The sequence below is a fragment of the Phaseolus vulgaris genome, chromosome 8, assembly GCF_000499845.2.
Source record: "Phaseolus vulgaris cultivar G19833 chromosome 8, P. vulgaris v2.0, whole genome shotgun sequence".
NCBI classification, from domain to species: domain Eukaryota; kingdom Viridiplantae; phylum Streptophyta; class Magnoliopsida; order Fabales; family Fabaceae; genus Phaseolus; species Phaseolus vulgaris.
Window position 1 is genome coordinate 7,385,570 of NC_023752.2, and position 20,526 is coordinate 7,406,095.

General features: G+C 27.3%; 2 protein-coding genes across 2 annotated transcripts; one reads left to right on the forward strand and one right to left on the reverse strand.

The window, feature by feature from the left end:
• Nucleotides 1-6,508: 6,508 nt before the first annotated feature.
• LOC137823705 (uncharacterized) lies at nucleotides 6,509-8,866 on the forward strand. Its single transcript, XM_068628932.1, has 7 exons — nucleotides 6,509-6,667; nucleotides 6,761-6,941; nucleotides 7,096-7,192; nucleotides 7,626-7,758; nucleotides 7,835-7,989; nucleotides 8,180-8,300; nucleotides 8,807-8,866. Exons 1-7 carry the CDS (start codon nucleotides 6,509-6,511, stop codon nucleotides 8,864-8,866), a joined length of 906 nt encoding a protein of 301 aa, XP_068485033.1.
• Nucleotides 8,867-15,538: 6,672 nt separating this feature from the next.
• Nucleotides 15,539-17,782, reverse strand: LOC137826078 (vestitone reductase-like). The gene is made up of 4 exons (XM_068631924.1): nucleotides 17,455-17,782; nucleotides 16,333-16,857; nucleotides 15,913-16,102; nucleotides 15,539-15,830 (listed from the first exon to the last, which is right to left on the reverse strand). The coding sequence occupies exons 1-4, from the start codon at nucleotides 17,573-17,575 to the stop codon at nucleotides 15,689-15,691; spliced, it is 978 nt and encodes a 325-aa protein (XP_068488025.1). The 5' UTR covers nucleotides 17,576-17,782; the 3' UTR covers nucleotides 15,539-15,688.
• Nucleotides 17,783-20,526: the final 2,744 nt, after the last annotated feature.

The following is a 20,526-nucleotide window of genomic DNA, read 5'->3' on the forward strand; positions in this document are numbered from 1 at the left end:
TAGATGAACCAAACTGATTTAGTTTTGTTGAACATAATCTCTGACAAAGTGTAAGTCTAGTTCGAAATGCTTGATTCGTGAGCGCATTATGGGATTGACATTGAGTAGAACTGCACGCAGGATGTCTGAAAACAATTGTGGTTGAGAGAAGGGTAGATGCAACTCATGTAATAGAGATTGCAGCCAAATAACTTCAATTAGAGCAGTAGCAATACTTCTATATTCTGCTTCTGTGCTGTTACGCGATACAACTCCCTGTTTGTGTGAAGACCGAGAAATGATGTTGAGACTATAATAAACACAGTAGTCTGTTGTAGATTTTCAGTCATCTATGTCACTACCCCAGTCAACGTCACTAAAAGCACGACGGGTTGGGGAAGGACTTTGCTGAAGAAGCAGACCATGAGTGTGAGTGCCAGCGAGGTAACGAAGAATGCATTTGACAGCTTTCCAATGATGGTCTTGTGGGCTATGCATGAATTGACACACCTTGTTTACTGCATAGGACAGTTCTGGACGAGTGATAAGAATGTAATGGAGAGCACCTACAACTGACCGAAACATAGAGGGATCATGCATGGCGAAAGAAGCTTATATTTGTAGATGAAGGTTAGTTTGCATGGGTGTAGGATGAGGTTTAGCTGCATCCATGTGTGTGCGATGAAGCAGATCTATGATGTATTTTTGTTGGGATAGATGTAGACCACCATTAGGGAGATGAGTGACTTGAACTTCGAGAAAGAAATGAAGCGGACCTAGGTCTTTGAGGACAAAACATGCACTGAGGTTCAAGATGAGCTGCTGAATTGCTATCATGGAAGACCCTATGATGATAATGTCATCAACGTATATTAGAATAAAAATGGTGTATGCAAAATGAAATTTAACAAACAAAGATGTGTCACTTTTGGTGGAATGAAAACCAAGGATTGAAGGGTTGTACTTAGCTTGTGGAACCAGGATCGTAGGGCTTGTTTTAAACCATATAGCGCTTTATGAAGTTTACATACTAAGTGTGGAAAGTTGGACACGAATCCTGGTGGCTAGGTCATGTAGACGTCCTCCTTGAGATCTCCATTCAAGAAGGCGTTATTGACGTTGATTTGGTGGATAGGCCCGCTAAAGGAAATGGCATGAGATAGAACGAGGTAGATGGTGATAGGTTTGACGATTGGGTTGTAAGTTTCAGTTTAATCAACCCAGCAGTTTAGCTGAACCCCTTAGCAACCAACCGTGCCTTGAGCAAAATAAGACATTCATTATACTTAAAGAAAAAAACCTATTTTTGGTTTTCTATCTATCGACCAAAAATGATAAAAGCCCAACTCTCACTTTCTTAACATTTTATTGTCAAATCAACTGAAGCCTAAAACAAAGCCAATCATTTATACTCTGTTTGGATTGAGGTGGAGATTTGTGGGTAGGGGAGGGAGTGGATTAAAGAGGATGTGTGAGGATATATGAGGTTGTTTGGATTGAGGGATGATAGAGTGGATTTGTGAGGATGGTTTATTGAAATTTGTGAGTGATGTGATAGTTAGAAGATAATTTAGAAATTATTTTAAAGGTGTAAAATGTAAATTTACAAATTTATCTTTATTATTAAAGAATATTTTAATAATAAAAAATATAATATAAAAAATGTAAAAAAACTAAACATACAATAATATAAAAATAAAAACAGTAAAGTTATTTATAAAAATAACAAATAGAAGGCACTTCCAGGGTAAGTTTTAAAAAAAATTCAAAAAGAAAAAAATTCAAATTTTATCTAAAAATAACAAGCTGAAACTCATTCTGGGAGTGACAAGTGGCACTCTATATGACTTACACGTGTGCAAAACCCCATTTCTTTAAATACTATATTTCTTTATATACACTTTCAGCCTTTCTCTCTCCTATTACTCAACTTCCCCGATCTCTCTTCGTTTTCCTTGCATTTGGTTTCTTCTTCTCTGGGTTTCCTTTATGGTTCTTCATTTCTGGGTTCTTCATTTCATTTCTGCCTTCTCCTTCTCCAGGTGACTATTTCTTCCGTTATGTGGATTCTGTTCATCTCATTTACGATTTCTTTGTTCCACCGCATAAATATGAAAACTTTTTTTTGTTTTTCTTATCAAAGTTTCGTTCTTTTCATGTTTCTGATGATTTTTTTCTTCTTTGGGTTTCCTGCACGGTTCTTCTCTGGGTTTTCCTGCGGTTCTTTCCTATTTCTCCAGGTTATTATTTCTTCTTTTTGGGTTTTTCTTATCAAAGTTTCATTTTTCTGATGATTTTTTTTCTTCTTTGGGTTTCCTGCACGGATCTTCTCTGGGTTTCCTGCGGTTCTCTCCTATTTCTCCAGGTTATTATTTCTTCTTTTTGGGTTTTTCTTATCAAAGTTTCGTTCTTTTCATGTTTCTACCGTTTATTTGCCTCTTTGTTGTTCACATGGTTGATTCTGTGTTTTCTCATTTACGATTTTTTTGTTCCACAACATAAAAATGAAATATTTTTTGGTTTTTCTTATCAAAGTTTCGTTTTTTTCATGTTTCTACCGTTTATTTGTTTCTTTGTTGTTCACATGGTTGATTCTGTGTTTTTTTGTTACTTTTGACAGCATCAAAATGATATTCATCTACATTTCAGTTTCTGCACCAACCGATAGTGGAAGTGGAATGGATTTTCAAGCACCAAGGTGAGATCTTTTCCTTCCTCTGTTTGTCTGTCCTCATGTTTTTTTTTTTCCATTTTTCACTTTGGTGTTGATTTAATCTTTTCTGGAGTTTTTCCATCTACATTTCAGTTTCTGCAGCAACCGGTAGTGGAAGTCGAATGAGATTTTCGTTCATATCAACCATGTTCAAGCACCAAGGTGGATTTTGTTAATCTCATTTACGATTTCTTTGTTCCACCGCATAAAAATGAAATCTTTTTTTTGTTTTTCTTATCAAATTTTCATTCTTTTCATGTTTCTACCGTTTATTTGTTTCTTTGTTGTTCACATGGTTGATTATGTGTTTTTTGATACTTTTGACAGCATCAAAATGATATTCATCTACATTTCAGTTTCTGCAGCAACCGGTAGTGGAAGTGGAATGGATTTTCAAGCATCAAAATGATATTCATCAAAATGTTTTTTTTTTCATTTTTCACTTTTCTGTTGATTTAATCTTTTCTGGAGTTTTTCCATCTACATTTCAGTTTCTGCAGCAACCGGTAGTGGAGGTGGAATGGAATTTTCGTTCATATCCATCTTTTTTTCAGCATCAAGGTGAAATCTTTTCCTTCCTTGGTTCTCATTGTTGTTTTCATTGTTTATTTTTTTTGCTGATAAAATCTTTAATGGTGTTTTTTTGTGTTTATTTCATAAATCTCATACATGTGTTTATTTTCTTTTAGGATCTTTATCATAAGGCCAAAAAAGCTTCTGTTAAATTTGGTTGTGGATGGAGGAAATTTTGTCAGATACATGCACTGTGTGAAGACCACAAATTGATCTTTGAAAGTGGACTAACCCCAATTCATATGATGGTGTTGTTAGTGCTTCAAAATTCAATATTGTATTCAGAATTTATTTTTCCAAGGACAATGTTCTGATCATATAGATTCAAATACTATTATAGATAGATGTAATTTGCAAATTGTTGTAATGTCGAGTATAGAAAATTAATTCTTTACTTTATTTTAGTTATCAATTTTGTTTTAAATACATGGTCAAATTTGGTAATCTAATATTAAATATTCTTATGGAATGTTATTTTGTATAGTTTACTTTTAAAAGAGACATTTATTTAATGTATTTAATTTTTTTATTCGCATTAATGTACTCTTCAGACAAACTTTAACCTTAAGATTATTCGCATTATATTATTCTTCAAAATTCAAATTCAAATTCAAATCTATAAATACATTTAAAAGTCCAAGATCATTAATTACCTTTTTGATTCATATCTTCTTCTAAATCATATCTTCTTTTTCTGACTTATTTTGCTGCTGCCGCACACTTTTTTCGAATTCCAAGATTATTATTATTATTATTAATCTGCAAATATTTAATTTTTGATATTTTCAAATTGTTTAATTCCAAGATCATTAATTACCTTTTTGATTCATATATTCTTTTTCTGACTTCTCTGCTTCTGCCCACGTATTTTCAATTCCCAGATTATTATTATTAATAATCTTCAAATATTTAATTATTCATATTTTCAAATTTTACAATTCCAAAGATCATTAATTACCTCTCTGATTCATATCTTCTTTTTCTGACTTCTCTACTTCTGCACAGTTATTTCCAATTCCCAGATTATTAATTACCTTTTTGATTCATATATTCTTTTTTTGATTCTGCCCCACTTATTTCCAATTCTCAAATATTTATAGATTCATATTTTCAAATTTTACAATTCCAAAGATCATTAATTACCTTTCTGATTCAAATCTTCTTTTTCTGGCTTATCTGCTTTTGCACACTTATTTTCAATTCCCAGATTATTATTATTAATAATCTTCAAAAATTTAATTATTCATATTTCCAAATTTTACAATTCCAAAGATCATTAATTACCTCTCTGATTCATATCTTCTTTTTCTGACTTCTCTGCTTCTGCAAACTTATTTCCAATTCCCAGATTATTATTATTATTATTAATATTTTTCAAATATTTAATTTTTCATATTTTCAAATTTTACAATTCCAAGATCATTAATTACTTTTTTATTTGTATCTTCTTTTTCTGACTTCTTCTGCACACTTATAATTCCAAGATTATTATTATTACTAATAAACTTCAAATATTTAATTTTTCAGATTTTCAAATTTAAAAATTTAAAAATTTCAACAACATTATTAACATTAATTACCTTTTTTTATTCATATCTTTTTTTTCTGACTGCCACACAATATTTCCGATTCCAAGATTATTATTATTATTATTACAAATGTCAAATTTTAAAATTTTACATTTTCGATTATTTCAAATTTTAAAATTTTAACAAATACCATTAGAATTTAAAATTTATAAATATCAAATACCATTAAATACATGAAGTTTTCAGTCATTTAGATTTTTGAACTCATGATTGTGGTTTTCCTGTACTCCTTTGATTGTTATTTCAGCTCCATGTGAAGTTCATTTATTTTTGTTTGGGTTTGTTTTCTTAATAGTCAAGGTAGGATCACAGGTTTGTGGTTAACAATGAGGCTGAAAGAGAATAAAGGTTTCATCTTTTGTCTTTTCTCAGAGAAAGTGTTAAGAAAGTTTGTATTATAGATAGATTCAAGTCAAACATATCCCATTTGGTTCAAAACTTTTCTAAACTTTTAAGATCTGACACTCCCATTTTCATCCTAAATCCTTAATCTAACATGTTCCCACATAAAAATGAGGGGTACATAATAATAGTCAAAGATTTTCATTCCTTGAAGTCATCTTTATCATCAAGGGGAATTGGTCTGTTCCTCCAAAACACAGCAAGAATACTCTCACTGAGCTGCATGAAACCATACTTTCAGTAAACTTAGATATGATTTTAAACCTTTACCCGCGTGCGTTGTATTGGTTTTTTTTTGTTTCTATTACCTTCTTGGCTTAAGTCATTAATATTGTTTTGTGCTCTTTGTATCCAACATTTTCTCTTCTTTGATTTGCTTTCCTTTTTCATGAATCTGTCAACCCCACAACTACTTTCAGAGGTTTGTATCTTCATTTTCCTGTTTTGCTAAGTAAGTATTAAAAAGTTTTCATTTTTTCAAATATCATTTTGCAAAGATCTGATTTTATACTTTTGCCCACTTTCTTTCATTTGGTTCTTTTGTTTTTATTACCTGATTATGTTAAGTCATTATCTCACTTTTTCTCCTCTTTGATTTGTTTACGGTTTCAGTAATCTGTCAACGGCACCGCTACTTTTATAGGTTTGTTTCTTGATTTTCATGTTTTCAAATTGATTCCCCAGTATATCAAGCACCAAGGAAAGATTTTTTCCTTCTTTCGTCCGCATGCAAAAGCAAGAGTCTATGGTTATATGAAATTGGTAAGATTTCTCTGTTAGGGTTTCCACTTTCTGTCTATCTGTGTATTATTTCAGAAATTTCAAAGTAAGGGTTTTTTGTGTGCTAAAAAAGAATCCTCTTTTTCAAATCTCCTTTGAAAACGTACCTAAAATTCCATTTCTTTGCAAAGTATGGTTTTTCGATCATGCTAGCAATTTCAAAAATTGTGTACTTTCAACCTTACTTTTCAAATTCAAACCACAATTTCATTAATCGCAATCTTGGAAGTTGAAATGTTTGCCCTTTTTACAGTTTCGATTTTTTATAGGCTTAATCTCTTCTGTATGAAACCTGACATGCTTAACTTTGTTTTTGTCATTCATTGAAATTGTAAATTTGTTTTTTTGATATTTTTGAAAATAATTCCGTACCACCTCCTCAGTATATATAGATACGTATATGGGTATGTTTTGTGTTTCACATTGACCATTGCATTCTACATTTTCCTTTTACTCAAAGGTCACCCTTACAATGTCTGTGTCAAGACAAAATAAAAATTGTGTGAAAGATGTTAATCCACAAAGTGAAAATTGGATCCTGATAGCAAGGGTTATACGTTTGTGGTTTGTTTCTGATTTCAAGAAAACAAAGTTTCCATTCTCCATGGAAATGGTCATACAAGACAAAGATGTAAAATACTTTATCATTTTCTTTCATATTTTTTTTATTACAGTTTAATGTCATTTTTAATAATCATGCTTAATGTTTGTTGCTATCTTTCAGGGTGATAGAATTCATGTTTCCGTTAGAAGAACTCTAATTTATAAATTTCAAAATGATATTTTTGAGGATAAAGTTTATTCCTTCAATTTCTTTAGTGTGTCTACTAATTCAGGATCTTATCGCACTACCTGTCACCAATACAAAATCAATTTTCAATTTGGAACCAAAGTAACCTCTATTGGTAATGATCTGGTCTCATGTCCAAAACCTCATTACACACCAATTTATGTGTTAAAGGCGCCTGGATTTGATACGGACTACTTAGTAGGTTAGTAATATTCTTTTACTTCAACAGATTTCTTTGAACATGTTTTTAAATGAATATGTTTTTACAGATGTTATTGGAATATTAACTGGTGTGGGAACTCAAAGAGAGCTGAATAGATCAGGGTCAACAACTAAGTTAAATGCCATTTCTATTGAAGCTGATGGGTAAGCTAATATTTTGTACCATAACTAATCCAAAATATTTGTTCTTACAATTGTAATTTTAACTTACAACAGCTACCACATTGAGTGTACTTTATTTGGTAACTATGTTGATGAGCTCAATGCATTTCTGTCATCTGGAGAGCTGGAAAATATTGTCATCAGTGTGCATTTTGCTAAAGTAAAATTTTTCCAGGGTATGTCAAGTGGTGAATTTCTAATTTATTTATATTTTTTATTTTATTATTTTATTTACATTATATTTTAATTTTAATGTAGACAAGGTTTTTATACAAAATTGCTTGGAATGTACGAAAATAATATATAATGATAAGTCCAAAGATGCAACCGAACTCAAGAAAATGTTAGTTTAATATATTATTTTTCGATAATTAAAATGTATGAACCTTTCTAACTACAACTTTTACATTTGTAGGATGATTGAAAGTATGGATTCTCCTACACAGGGACTCAGTCAATTGTGTGACTCTGGAAAACAGAATGTTGAGGATGAATTCATCACCTTCATTCATAGAAATACTATTCAAGGCCCGAAAGATTGCAAAGAGGTATTACTAATGTTTTTTAAAGGTTTATTGAAATCGATTATTAATATTTGAAGATCATTTTTTTTTCTTTTTACAGGAAAGCACTTTTGTTATCTTAGCTACAATAAAACATATTGTGGCTGATGACGATTGGTGGTACACAGCTTGCTTATGCGGTAAAGTTGTTTACCCTGATTCCAAAATGTTTTTTTGTGAGAAATATAACAAACATGTTATCAAAGTCCAACAGAGGTAGTGTTTGTACTTGCATGAATTTATTTTTAATTACATATTACATATTTCTTAATACTTATTACTTATTATATTATTATATTAATTATTTTTACTTATTTTAATTAATAATTTGTTAATAATTAACTATTAATTATTTTCGTTAAATTATAGATATAATTTGTAAACCTTTATGTAGTTTATATTTCAGGTATAAGCTGAAGCTGCGAGTGATTGATGAAACGGATTCTACGACTTTCGTTCTATTTGACAGGGATGCCACTACACTGATCAATAAATCTTGCGCCGAATTATTTGAAAGTCATGATAAGGTAAATTATCGAACCATGCATTTGTTTATTTATGCATATAAGAAAAGGTTATTATATTAATTGATATTTTTTTTTTAATATTAAATAACTAGTGCAACGAGACCCAAGATGACCCAAGATCCAATTTGAAAAAAAAAAAAACATAACAGAATCAAGCACTTTTCTCACACAAGGGAGAATCGATTCTCGTTCTACCCTTAAAAGTCACATAATCGATTCTCACAAATCAACCTTCACTCGAAAATCGATTATGTACCATTTGAAAAAATGGAAGGTCAATTCTGCACTATTTGAAAAAATGGAAAATCGATTCTGCATCCTTTGAAAAAATGAAAAATCGATTATGCACCCTTTACAAAATACGAAAATCGATTTTGCACTTGAAAATTTCGGAAAATCAATTCTGCTTCTTTAAAACAACCACCAGAATCAATTTAAAATAATTTTGAATGTATAGTGCTGTTAATTAAACTGAACACAAATAAGTTCTTCTGCAACATTGATAGCTCATTCGCATGCAAAAGTGCACCATTGCTACTAGCACTCAGCACTATAACACATTGTAAACCCATTCACGAAACTACCCACAAAATTTAATTTATTGATGGAAGGGTACGAAAGTAAATTTGTATTTGTGTCACTTTTGTCAGGTGTAATCCGCACAAATCTTATCAGTTTTGTGAGGAGAAGAGTAAAAAAATCTTTTCACCTCACTCTCCCTTTCGCACCCACACTCTCAAAAACACTGATCCAAACAAAAAACCTCTCCCACTCGCCCCTCCATCCTTATTTATCATACCCAGAAACAAATAGTGTTTTAAGGTTTGAAACTAAATAACACATACAAGACATTAAATATTAAACACAATATAGATTTAAGTATATCTTTGAATTATTACACGCTCGTAATCAAGACACAAAAACACAAGTCCATAAAATTTACAAATCACTACTTTATCTTTCACAAAAATAAATATAATATTTTTTTAAAGATTATAACTACTGAGAAGTAAATTACAAATTTAACTCAACTTTATAAATCAGAGAGTGAGTTTTGCATATACTTATAAAATATGAAATATTTTTATCTATAATGATATAGGATTTCCAAGCTCTTTCACATCGAGATTTTGTTAACTTGTATGTGAGATTATATATTTATAAATGATGGTCTGATGAATCCAACAAACTTTTGTTAAATTAAGTTTTATATAACTCTGATATTATATTAGAAAGTGAATTTAAGTCTAATTTGATCTTATAAAACTAATTTATAAGATAAGATTCGTACATTTTTATACATTATAAAATATTTTTATTTATAATGTGAAATATAAACACTAACAAAATTAATTCAGTGAGATTTGTTTAAAAAATATATAATATCATTTTAATAATAATAATAATAAATAATAATAATAATAATAAATTTCAAGATCGGTGACATGATATGAGGTGTGTAATTTTAAAAGGATTTAATTTGAATGAGCTTAGTATAACAATTTTCCATAATTAATGAAGAAAAGCATCCTACATATAAATTTTATAATATTTATTAAAATAATAATTTAAATTGTGATAAATCATTATTGAATATTTAAACAAGTTATATAATTAAAAACAAAATAAAGAAGACTGGGATTAATTATTTGAGAAACGTTGAAACTTCCAACACTGTAAAGTAAACTTGACTTTTCACAGACTAATTATTTGAGAATTTTGATTATTCTTCTAAATATATCTATTTGAAAAATAAAACTATAAAGTCACTGCTTTGAAAAACCAACATAGAACATTATAATTAATAATGAAATTCAACTTTTTCTCCATATAATATATTACTGTGATGAAGAAATTTGAAAGCATACAAATTGTTTGAACGATGTATTAATTTTGACTTTGAAAATCAACATCAATGTCGTCACAAAACAAACTATGCACTCACGTTTTTTACATAAGTTAATTGCAGAAATTAAAAATGAACGACACAAATTTAATACATTTGTTCTTATCAAAGTTAATTATGTTTTTAATCTTTGACTTTTAGAATAATTATATTTGTGGTTTCCTAAATTGAAAAAAAATCTCCCTATACGAAGTTAAATATTTTTGTTTTCAAAATCCTTTATAATAAATTAATTTAAGAGATTAAAACTATATATTTCAAATTTAAAATATAATTATGAAATATAATAACAGTAGGTCATTTTCTTCTTTATTTATTTATCAGTGTCTTCACTTATACACGGAATTCATCCTTATAATTTTTTTTTATGTACATGAATTTATTCATATTTTATTTTATTAATTTATTTTGATTATTTTGTCATTTTATTGTTATCTTGGACATTCTTGTTATTTTTTTTTCATATTCAATCTTATTTTATTTTATTTTATTATCTAAAAATCAAATAAAACTTTCCACTTTTCTCTCTATAAAAATTTCTCATTTATCTTTATCTTAATTGTCCATTTCTTAAACTTAACTTTAACTTGTTTCAAGTCTCACTCTCTTCCCTCATATCCTTTTCTCCGAGACACACCTTCCATTCTTACTTTTTTTTTTCTCCTTTCTGACGTACTTTTATCCTTTGTTTTCTTCTATTTTGCATGGTTTTGTTCTAATTATTCCATCTTCTTTATATGCATTGTGCTTTTGTATATATGATTCAAAATCGACTATGACAACAATAGAAAAACTCAAAACTCAACGCATTGCAAACTCACAAAAAATACTTACAGTGGTGCATGAATTCACATCGTTTAACGTTCCATGGGTGACTTCACTGTTGCAACACCCAACGAGTAGAAATCTAAAATTTCTATAGTAAGCAAAAAATATCTACAATGATGACAAATGATGACAAAACACTTATTTCTTGCTTTTTCTATTTTTATCCGTCTTCAATTAATTTATTTTTTTATTAGTAATAGTTTGATATAATTAATCAAAGGTAAATTGTTGAGTTTCCTCCAATCTCAAATAGTAAGTTTTCATAGTGTATAATAATAATAATATAACAATAACAACATAATTTATACCTATATATAAAGAAAATTCTCCTCTTAAACTCTTTTTATGGTATACACATTTACTTCTCAATTTTATCCTTATAAAATATTTATTTTATTATTTTATTTTAGACATCTCAATCATTTCATCATTTCTCTGAGTAGTTATTAAATAAAACCTATTTTTATGATCATTTGGTATTTCTTATTTGTTTTTAAAACTAATATCTGTTATGTATTTTCTTTTGTGCATATCATCATTATTTGGTTTTTTACAAGTCTTCTCAGTGACCGATATGTAATTTGATAACAGAGAATATCTGTACTCTCTCAATAGTGTACTGCATTATAATTCAAACCTTTTTAACTTTTTCCTTTGCTTTATATATATAAAAAATTGAAAGTGATAACTTCTTATTCTCTAATTTCACATGCGCAACCACAAAATAATGTTTTTTCATCATCACTCCAATTCAAATTTGAACAATAAAATTATTATTTAAAATGTTGTTTCAGTTTTTTATTTTATGCATTATGTTAATTTAGTTTATAATTTTCTTTATGAAGATCTAATTTAATTTATTTTTTAGTTATGGAACATAATTTAATGAGAGGTCTTTTTAAAATCATTGTCTTAACCAGAATAAACATAATTTTACTAAATTTAATGACTTTTAATAATTTTCAATAATTAGACATTTTAAAAAAAAATTATGACATAATTTTCACAATCTATGTTAAAAACAAGTATATATATTATTCTCTATATATTTGATTTAAAAACATTCTAAAACGTTACAAGTAACATATGATATAAAAAAAACATATAATTGTATATGTGAAAAAAAAACCCACTAATTTAAGTTTATTGATAATAAAAAAAATAACATACACAATAGTTATTAAAATAAAAAATTTAATACATAATAAAAAAAATACAAATATATATTAATAATAAAAATAAAAAAATACAAATATGCAATAATATAATTGTTCCTAGTTTTGTTGAGATATAGGTCCAGTCAATGAAATCGTATGATATTTTCAAGTAAAAATGTCTCTTCTAGTCAAATAATTATTTTTACAATATTTAAATTCTTCAATGCACGACTTAAATAAAAAAAAACACGATCAAAATATGATATGAGAGATCTTACACGTCATCCACAATATGTAATAGTTTATATAAAAATAAACATGTGAAATATTTAATGAGAATGATATATAGGAAATATTAGTGACGCGTTTGGTTTAAATATTTTACAATATTTAAATTCTTCAATGCACGACTTAAATAAATAAATAAATAACACGATCAAGATATGATATGAGAGATCTCACACGTCGTCCACAACATGTAATAATTTATATAAAAAAAAACATGTGAAATATTTAATGAGAATTATATATAAGAAATATTAGTGACGCGTTAGGTTTCAATAGTTTTAAGATACTATACCTTTTAATTTTGCGACCTTTGTAAATAATTATTGGCTATATTAAAATAATTAAATTATTGGACATTTATTGGATAGTTTAAAATTATTGAGGGTTTAAAAAATCAGTTGAAATTGAAATTACTGGGTCTGGAATTTTTATTTAGTTTAAGAGAATTCAAATAGATTTATTTAAAGTGTTTTCCTATTAAATTATTGAATCGTTTAAAAGTATTTTAGGATTTACAAATTTCAATCAGTAATTGAAATTATCACACCTCATACTTTTATTTAGTTTAAAATAGTTTAACTTTTTTTTAAAGATAAATTTATTCAAAGTGTTTGTTATTAGATTATTATTTGAAGTTTAAAATTGGTTTAGGGTTGACAAGATTTTCCATTGAAATTATAGGACCTATAATTTTTATTAGGATTGTCAAATTTTAATTTTTCTTATTTCATAGCAATGACTTTTAACCATAGATATGTTTCTAATATGTAAAATAAGTATGTTACTGAATCATTATGCAAAAGAAATTAAAGACTATCTATTTTAAACATATAATTTGACTTATAAAGCATTTAACACATCATAGATGAACGAGTAAAGATTTTAATACATCAAGTTAGGTTTGAAAAGTCGTTACATTTGTTAATATAAGCATCAATCATTACTTGATAATGATATTAGTATAAGAATGGAAAACAAAAAATCATATTTTCATTTTTTTTTTCCATTAGGTGATATACAACTTAGTATTTTAATTGATAGAGATGTTCTCACTTGTGTTTGGAATGGTGACTTCGTGACATTATGTGAACTTTTACGTGGGTCATTCAAATTACAAATGTTACTAAAGGAAATTAAATTAAAATATTTTGGTTGAATACCACTTTTCAATAATTTTTTGAATATGCAACTTGTAAGAACATACATTTTTAACTCTCATTGAAAGTTTATTGATGCTAAATAAATTAGGTGATGGGGTTCATTTAGTGTGTATTTTATTGTTATCAAACCTAAATCATGAGTCAAATTATACTTGGGCTTAGTTCTATTGATATATTTTTAGATCATGGAGTTGACTTCAATCACAATATTGCAGGTTGTATATTACTTCTTTAATGAGGGGTTTTAGATCAGATTTCATGTATTTTCCATTGAACATTTGACTAATGAAGTTATTGATACAAGTCTTGGTTTTTCACTTACAAAAAAAAATTTATTTTTAGATACAATATTTTATATATTTATATTTTTAATAATTACTTACATACAATAATTGTTTAGGATACATGGTCTTGTCTTAGAGAAGGACAATGTCTACCTATAAAACACCTATTATATTACATATTCAATCTCTTACAATCAAAAAAGTTGGTTAATCGAGCACAAATAAAATTTTATTCTAATTGAATCTACTTTATTTATTATGTTAACTTCAATTTTTATGTACTCTTTATGCATAAATGAAGTGAGACACTCGTTAGTTTATTTATTATGTTAATTTCAATTTTTATTCCTAATGACTTATTATTAAACATGGATCAATTTCATAAGGAAAACATAGATCGTCACAATGGTTTAATTCAAACGAATTCCAAAAAATGACAATTTGTGTGAAATTATATAATACATATAATAATATATTCAACACAATGTCTATCACATATTACCTCAACAAATATCAATAATGTACGACAAGGTAAGTACAATTTTTTATACATTTAATAAAAAAAATATTCATACTCAACTCATGTTTCTCTTTTGAACAAACCTCTACCACAACTTCAAAATTAACAAGTTTATTACATAAATAACATATTTTTATCTCATTCAAATTTATTTAAACTCAATCGAATATATTTGTCTATTTTACAAAAACATTATCATCTAAGTACATTCACACGTCATTCATGAATTAACGAGCCTTCACACTATTTTTACAAAAGTTTGAAGGTAGAAGTAGTAAATGTTCATAATAAAATAAATTCATCAACTTACACATAGTTGTACACACGTTTTATCTAATAAATATTTTTTTTTGCAATTTCGTTTAAGATCTTCATTATGTATATGGGATAATATTTTGTATTTCTTATAATTGAGCAAATTCCGTTCCTTATTTTTTAAATTTTTTCGTTACAAGGTTGAAAAAACTACAAAATTATTTATAAAATCATTACAATTATAAAAAATAAGTTATTAAATTTTTTAAAATAATTTTCTTTTAATTAGGCTAAAAATACAGTATCATTCCCGAAATAAACTCAATTCAAAATATAAAAAAAAAAGTTATACGTGCAAGTTTAACAATTTTAAAAAAATAAACAAAGAAACGTCATATTTAAACATACTTTTTAAATATTTTTAGAAAAAATTAAAACACTAAAATGGTATACTTAAACATGGTTTATATATATAAAAAAAAAATTAAAGTCTGATGTGATAATACAACTTCAAAATAAAAATCTTATTCCCTTATATAAGCAAAATATTTTTAAAAAAAAAGTTGTGTATCAAAACAAAACAATTTTCCTAAAATTAAAAACAAAGTTGAAAACAAAAGTCATGAATTCAAAATGTAGATTGTTTATTTTAAATTCGAACTTCTAAGAATGGTTGGTCTATGTGAATAAATTTTTAAAATTTATCTATTTTGATAAATTAAAAATATTCCACCCGTTTCATGAATTTAACGCTTTCATTAATTTAAACATAGAATTGAAAGATTACGTTACATATATATAATAATTATAAAAAACAAAATTTATTGTAACACAAACATATATATGAACCAAATTTAAAATTGACTGAAAATAACAATGATAATTCTTGGATTGATTTACTTATCTAACATTTGAAGGTATAGAAATAGTATTTATTGTAATTCATAAATAGAAGTTCATGCATATGTTAATCTTCTTATTAATCATGGTTCATAGATGACCCTTTTCCTTGCAGCATTCAATTGCATCAACAAACATTTCCTCCATGCCATGCTTAAACTCAAATCCAGCATCCATAAGTTTCTTGGAGATTAAATGTGGAAGCTTCACATCGTTAGATTTCTTCACCTCGCTAGAAGAAGAACAAAACCAAAATCAAAACTAAATTACAGTAATAAATTTAAGAAATAATTTTGATGGAGGCAAGAACTCACTCTATTGATATTTGAAAATTTGGGTATTTGGCTGAAAGAAGTTCTGCTATTTCTTCAACATCTGCAATGAATGGTGAGCAATTATACCTCCCTTTTGGATTAGGATGCTGAAGGAGAAAGATATGTGCTCGTGCAATATCATCAACATGTACCATATGAAGACGAGAGGCACCAAATGGATTCTTCTCACCTGCATAATCCATTTCTGTTCATTCAGAATTTTTACAAGCAACTTTTTGAGGTTTATATTGGCAAATCCAAGTTAGATAGAGTCATAATAAAGTGATATCTATCTTCCATATCTTTAGTTATCCAAGAAAAGATTACTTTGACATGTAACAATATTCAACATAACTAGTCAAAATTGATGAGCAAAGAATGTTCAAAGGGGTCCTACAAATCAAAAGTTGCAGCACTTACCAAATATGAAAGAGAGAGTGGTATAAACTGAGCCAGGGAGTTTAGGACAGATGAAGGGTCCAAGAACAAAAGTAGGGATGAGAGTGACAACATCCAACCCATGTTTTTCTCCAAATTCAAGAACTGCTTTCTCTGCCATTGTCTTAGAAATTGAGTATGACCAAGCAAAGGGCTTCAAATCTCTAAGAAGATTTTCATCACTCCAATAACTCTCATCCATCACATCATCTTCTTTCTGCTGCCAATAAACAGCAGAAGCACTTGAAGTGTACACAACCCTCTTCACTGTCTTTGAATTCAGGCATGCTTTCAGAATGCCTAATGCTCCATCAATGCTTCTTTTGGTCACTACTTCCTCTGGTTCGTTCAGTTGTATATCAATTGGAGTCGCAGTGTGGAGCACCCCAAAGCACCCTTCAATTGCTTCACTGAAACTCTCTGGATTGCTGAGATCAGCACTGAAAAATTTTAACTTTTCAGATGCACCTGGAAGATTTGTGAGGAAGCTCATATCCCTCTTGCCATCTGATAAATACATAAACTCATTGTCAACCTACATCCTTAAGTTTGTCAAACTACACATATTCATATGATTCTGATAACAAATGATCAAATACATGTTCCAGTGTGGAGATACATATGAAAGATTCAACAATAATGAGACTAAAAGAACTGATACTATCTCTAATACAAAACTTTGTAGATTTTCTTTTCTATATGATATTCAACTTTTTTTTAACTCACCTTGGATTCTTAATAGCACACTCACCAACAATACCTAAAAGAATTTTGCTGAAAGACTTTCTCATACCCTTTTACAACAGCATTTAACAACCTTAAGATTAGAGTTAGTCTTCCACATGATTCATGAAAGTAGGAAATTTTAAAGTGGACATTCCAACTCATGTATTAGGAAATTTGTTCTGCACATATAAAAGTCTTTTGTAACAGATAATTTATATGCATCACTTCTTTCAATTTTCTCTAATTCAGAAACTTTTAAACTGTCAAACTCCAAAATGATCAATAGTGATTGAGGTTAAACTTGATCAAAGTGATTGATGTTACTATCTTGAAACTTTTGAACAGTGTTTCTAAATTTTTTAAGATGTAAATGATTACCTGGATCTGGTCTAACAGTGGTATTGACAGTGTAACCATCCTGGAGTAGTCTCTTGATGATCCATGAGCCAATAAACCCTGTGCCTCCAGTTACACAAACTCTTCCTTTTCCCTCTTCCATTTGGATACTCTTCCACTGTTTTCGTGATCCTTTTCTTTTCCTCTACCTCTGGTGTTGATGCTCTTCTGCTTCAATTGTCAAGAATAGATTAATATATACATACATACACACACAAAATCAAACACTCCCTATATGGCTGCTTTTAATTGACTATTATACTTCTTTTGACAGTGGTGAAGGATATCATTGCTCGGTCTTGAAAAAAAGAACAGATCAATTTTTTATTATTCTTTAATAAAGTATCTCTTTAAGTATTATCAATTTGTTATTTTTTTTAATTTTTGAAAAGTTATAATTTGATTCTTAATTTCTCTTCTTTTTGTATAGCCCTTTTGTTAGTTTTCTCTATATATTTTCATTTAGTTTCTATCTTTTAAAAATAAAGAGCAAAATAAAACACTAATTATACTCACAGAAACTTGGTAGAAAAAATTATGGTATCTAGATAGATTAAATGGGTAGGGAAAATTATAAAAATAGAAGTTAATAAAATGATTGTATGAAAAGGAAAAAGAATATGAGAATTGTATTATAATTTTAAAAGGTAGGATATCAAATAGGAAGATTCATTATTTCTGGAAGAAAAAGACATTTAAATATAAAATTGTTGAATTGTAATTGACACACACAAGCAAAATTAATCAAATTCCATCTGACTTTTCCTTCTATCCTATTGTACTTTTCAATTGAGTTTCTAAACCACCATTCAGATTCAAAACCATCAAATTAGGGACCTAATGAAGATAAAATATGTTTTGGATTAAGGAAATGAATATAAAGTTTACGAAAATTAATGAATGATGTGACAGGTATTATTAATAAAATATTTTTTAAAATAAATAAAAGTGTAAGATTACAAATTTATCCTTGTGGTAAAATTAAATTAAAATAAAATATGATTAAATTATTTTATGTATAAACAAATTAAAATTTAAGTAAAAATATTTTACAAATTTTGTCACATATATTTTGCATAAATAAAATTCCTAAATTATTAAAAAATAATAATAAATATAAATCCTAAATTATTTAATATCACACTTAAATAAAATATGAAATAAACCAAAATTTTAAATTATTCAAAATTATAGATAAATACATGAATTATTTAATATCATTATTTAATTAAAATATAAAATAAATAAATTTCTTAAAGTATTTAAAATCCTATATAAATAGGAATCTAAATTTCAAAAGGACAAAAACGTAATATCTCTTGGTCCACGTGGATTTCTTCAACCATCACTGCAAAGACACAAGGAAGCTTTTGTCTATTAAATCCTTACTCTCCATTCCTCTCTAATTAGCAGATGCAAACACACACTTTCTTTGTTATGATAACATATACTCTTTCTAATCTCTTCCATTAATATTCTTTATCATATTATGTTATTGTTGATTATGATTATGGTTATATTTTTTTAATTTTTTTTTATAAATTTTTTTTGGTAGGATCATTATGCAATCTAACACCTCTAGGCTGACACCTGAAGTAAGAATAATTATATGTCATTGCATGAAAAAATATTATTAAAAAAAAGAAAAAGAAAGAAAATAAAAAAATATGGAGGATTAGACCAAAAGTCATATGTTAACAAAAACAATACATAGGTATATTATACATATTCATAACAAATTCTAAGAATAAACTAAATGGAAGTCTATTATACCAATAAAATGATTCTCTATGAATAAATCCTAAATTAGCCAACTTATCTCCATCTTTATCATATTAATTATTTTAAATTTCAATAAAATTTTGGATTGATTTTACATCAGAGATTTTTCCTCACAAAGGTTGAAAACTTGTAAATATTTGCACAACAAATTTGTCCATAAAGATTTGGCTAAAGTCACAAAAATATGAAAGATTTACTAATATAAACATTTAATAAGAGATTGAATAAGAGTGGTCTAACCTACAAGAATATAAGAGATTCACTAATGTATAAGTTGCATTAGAATTTTTCATATATTTAAATTTATATTTTGATTTGAAAAATCATCAATATTTTTTATATTTACTTATTTCGTATTTAATTATTTGTGCATGGTATATTTGATGTTATAGGTTCGAATAGATTTTTGGTAAACATGGTTTATGGGACATTACTTATGGATAATTTTATACAAAAGACAAAATATAGTTTTAATAGTATTTAAAGAAGTAAAAGTAATGCATTTTAAAATTAGAAAAGCAAAATACAGGCAATTTTTTTAAAATAAAAATCCATATGAAAAAGGGTTTTAGTCAACCAAAAATACGCACAGCCACACAAATTTCTCTTTCCAGTCCTCTCGTTCACACAAATTAATTCCCAAATTAAAAAGTTTTTTTTAACAAGATTACATAACCATTTTAAGAAACTATTTTTTTTTTTTTTAGAAAATCAACTATCAAAATAACAAATTTTTACTTTATCATGTTGTAACAAAAAAATATTTTACTACTTTACCATTATTGTGTTCTTCATAGGGAAAACTTTTTTAAAATTAGGTTGGAATTTTTATTTTCCGATCAGAAAATGAAAAAGAAAATTGAATGAACTTTACAAATTAAAAATAATTTATACATACATTTATTTATCAAAATTCTCTCATAATTTTAAAAAAAATAAATTCTAGTTTATGCATACAAATTGGTACCGAAAGCCACTTTCTCCACAACTTTCCTCTTATCTATCATAAAAAGTTTTCCAACATATTTTTTTATTTTCATATATTTTTACTTTATCAAATCACTAATATTTTCGCATTTTTACTCCTTTTCTTTTCTACTTTTATTTCTTCCTCTTTTCTTCGTTTCTTTTATTAGTTAAAACTTGTTCCAATTAAATAAAGTTGCCGCTGAATAATTTTTTTTAGTTATTTATCTAACATTCTCGAAAGTCTAACTCAAAATCATTGATTGTGTTAAAATAATCTCACATTGGTCATGTATATGTAAATAA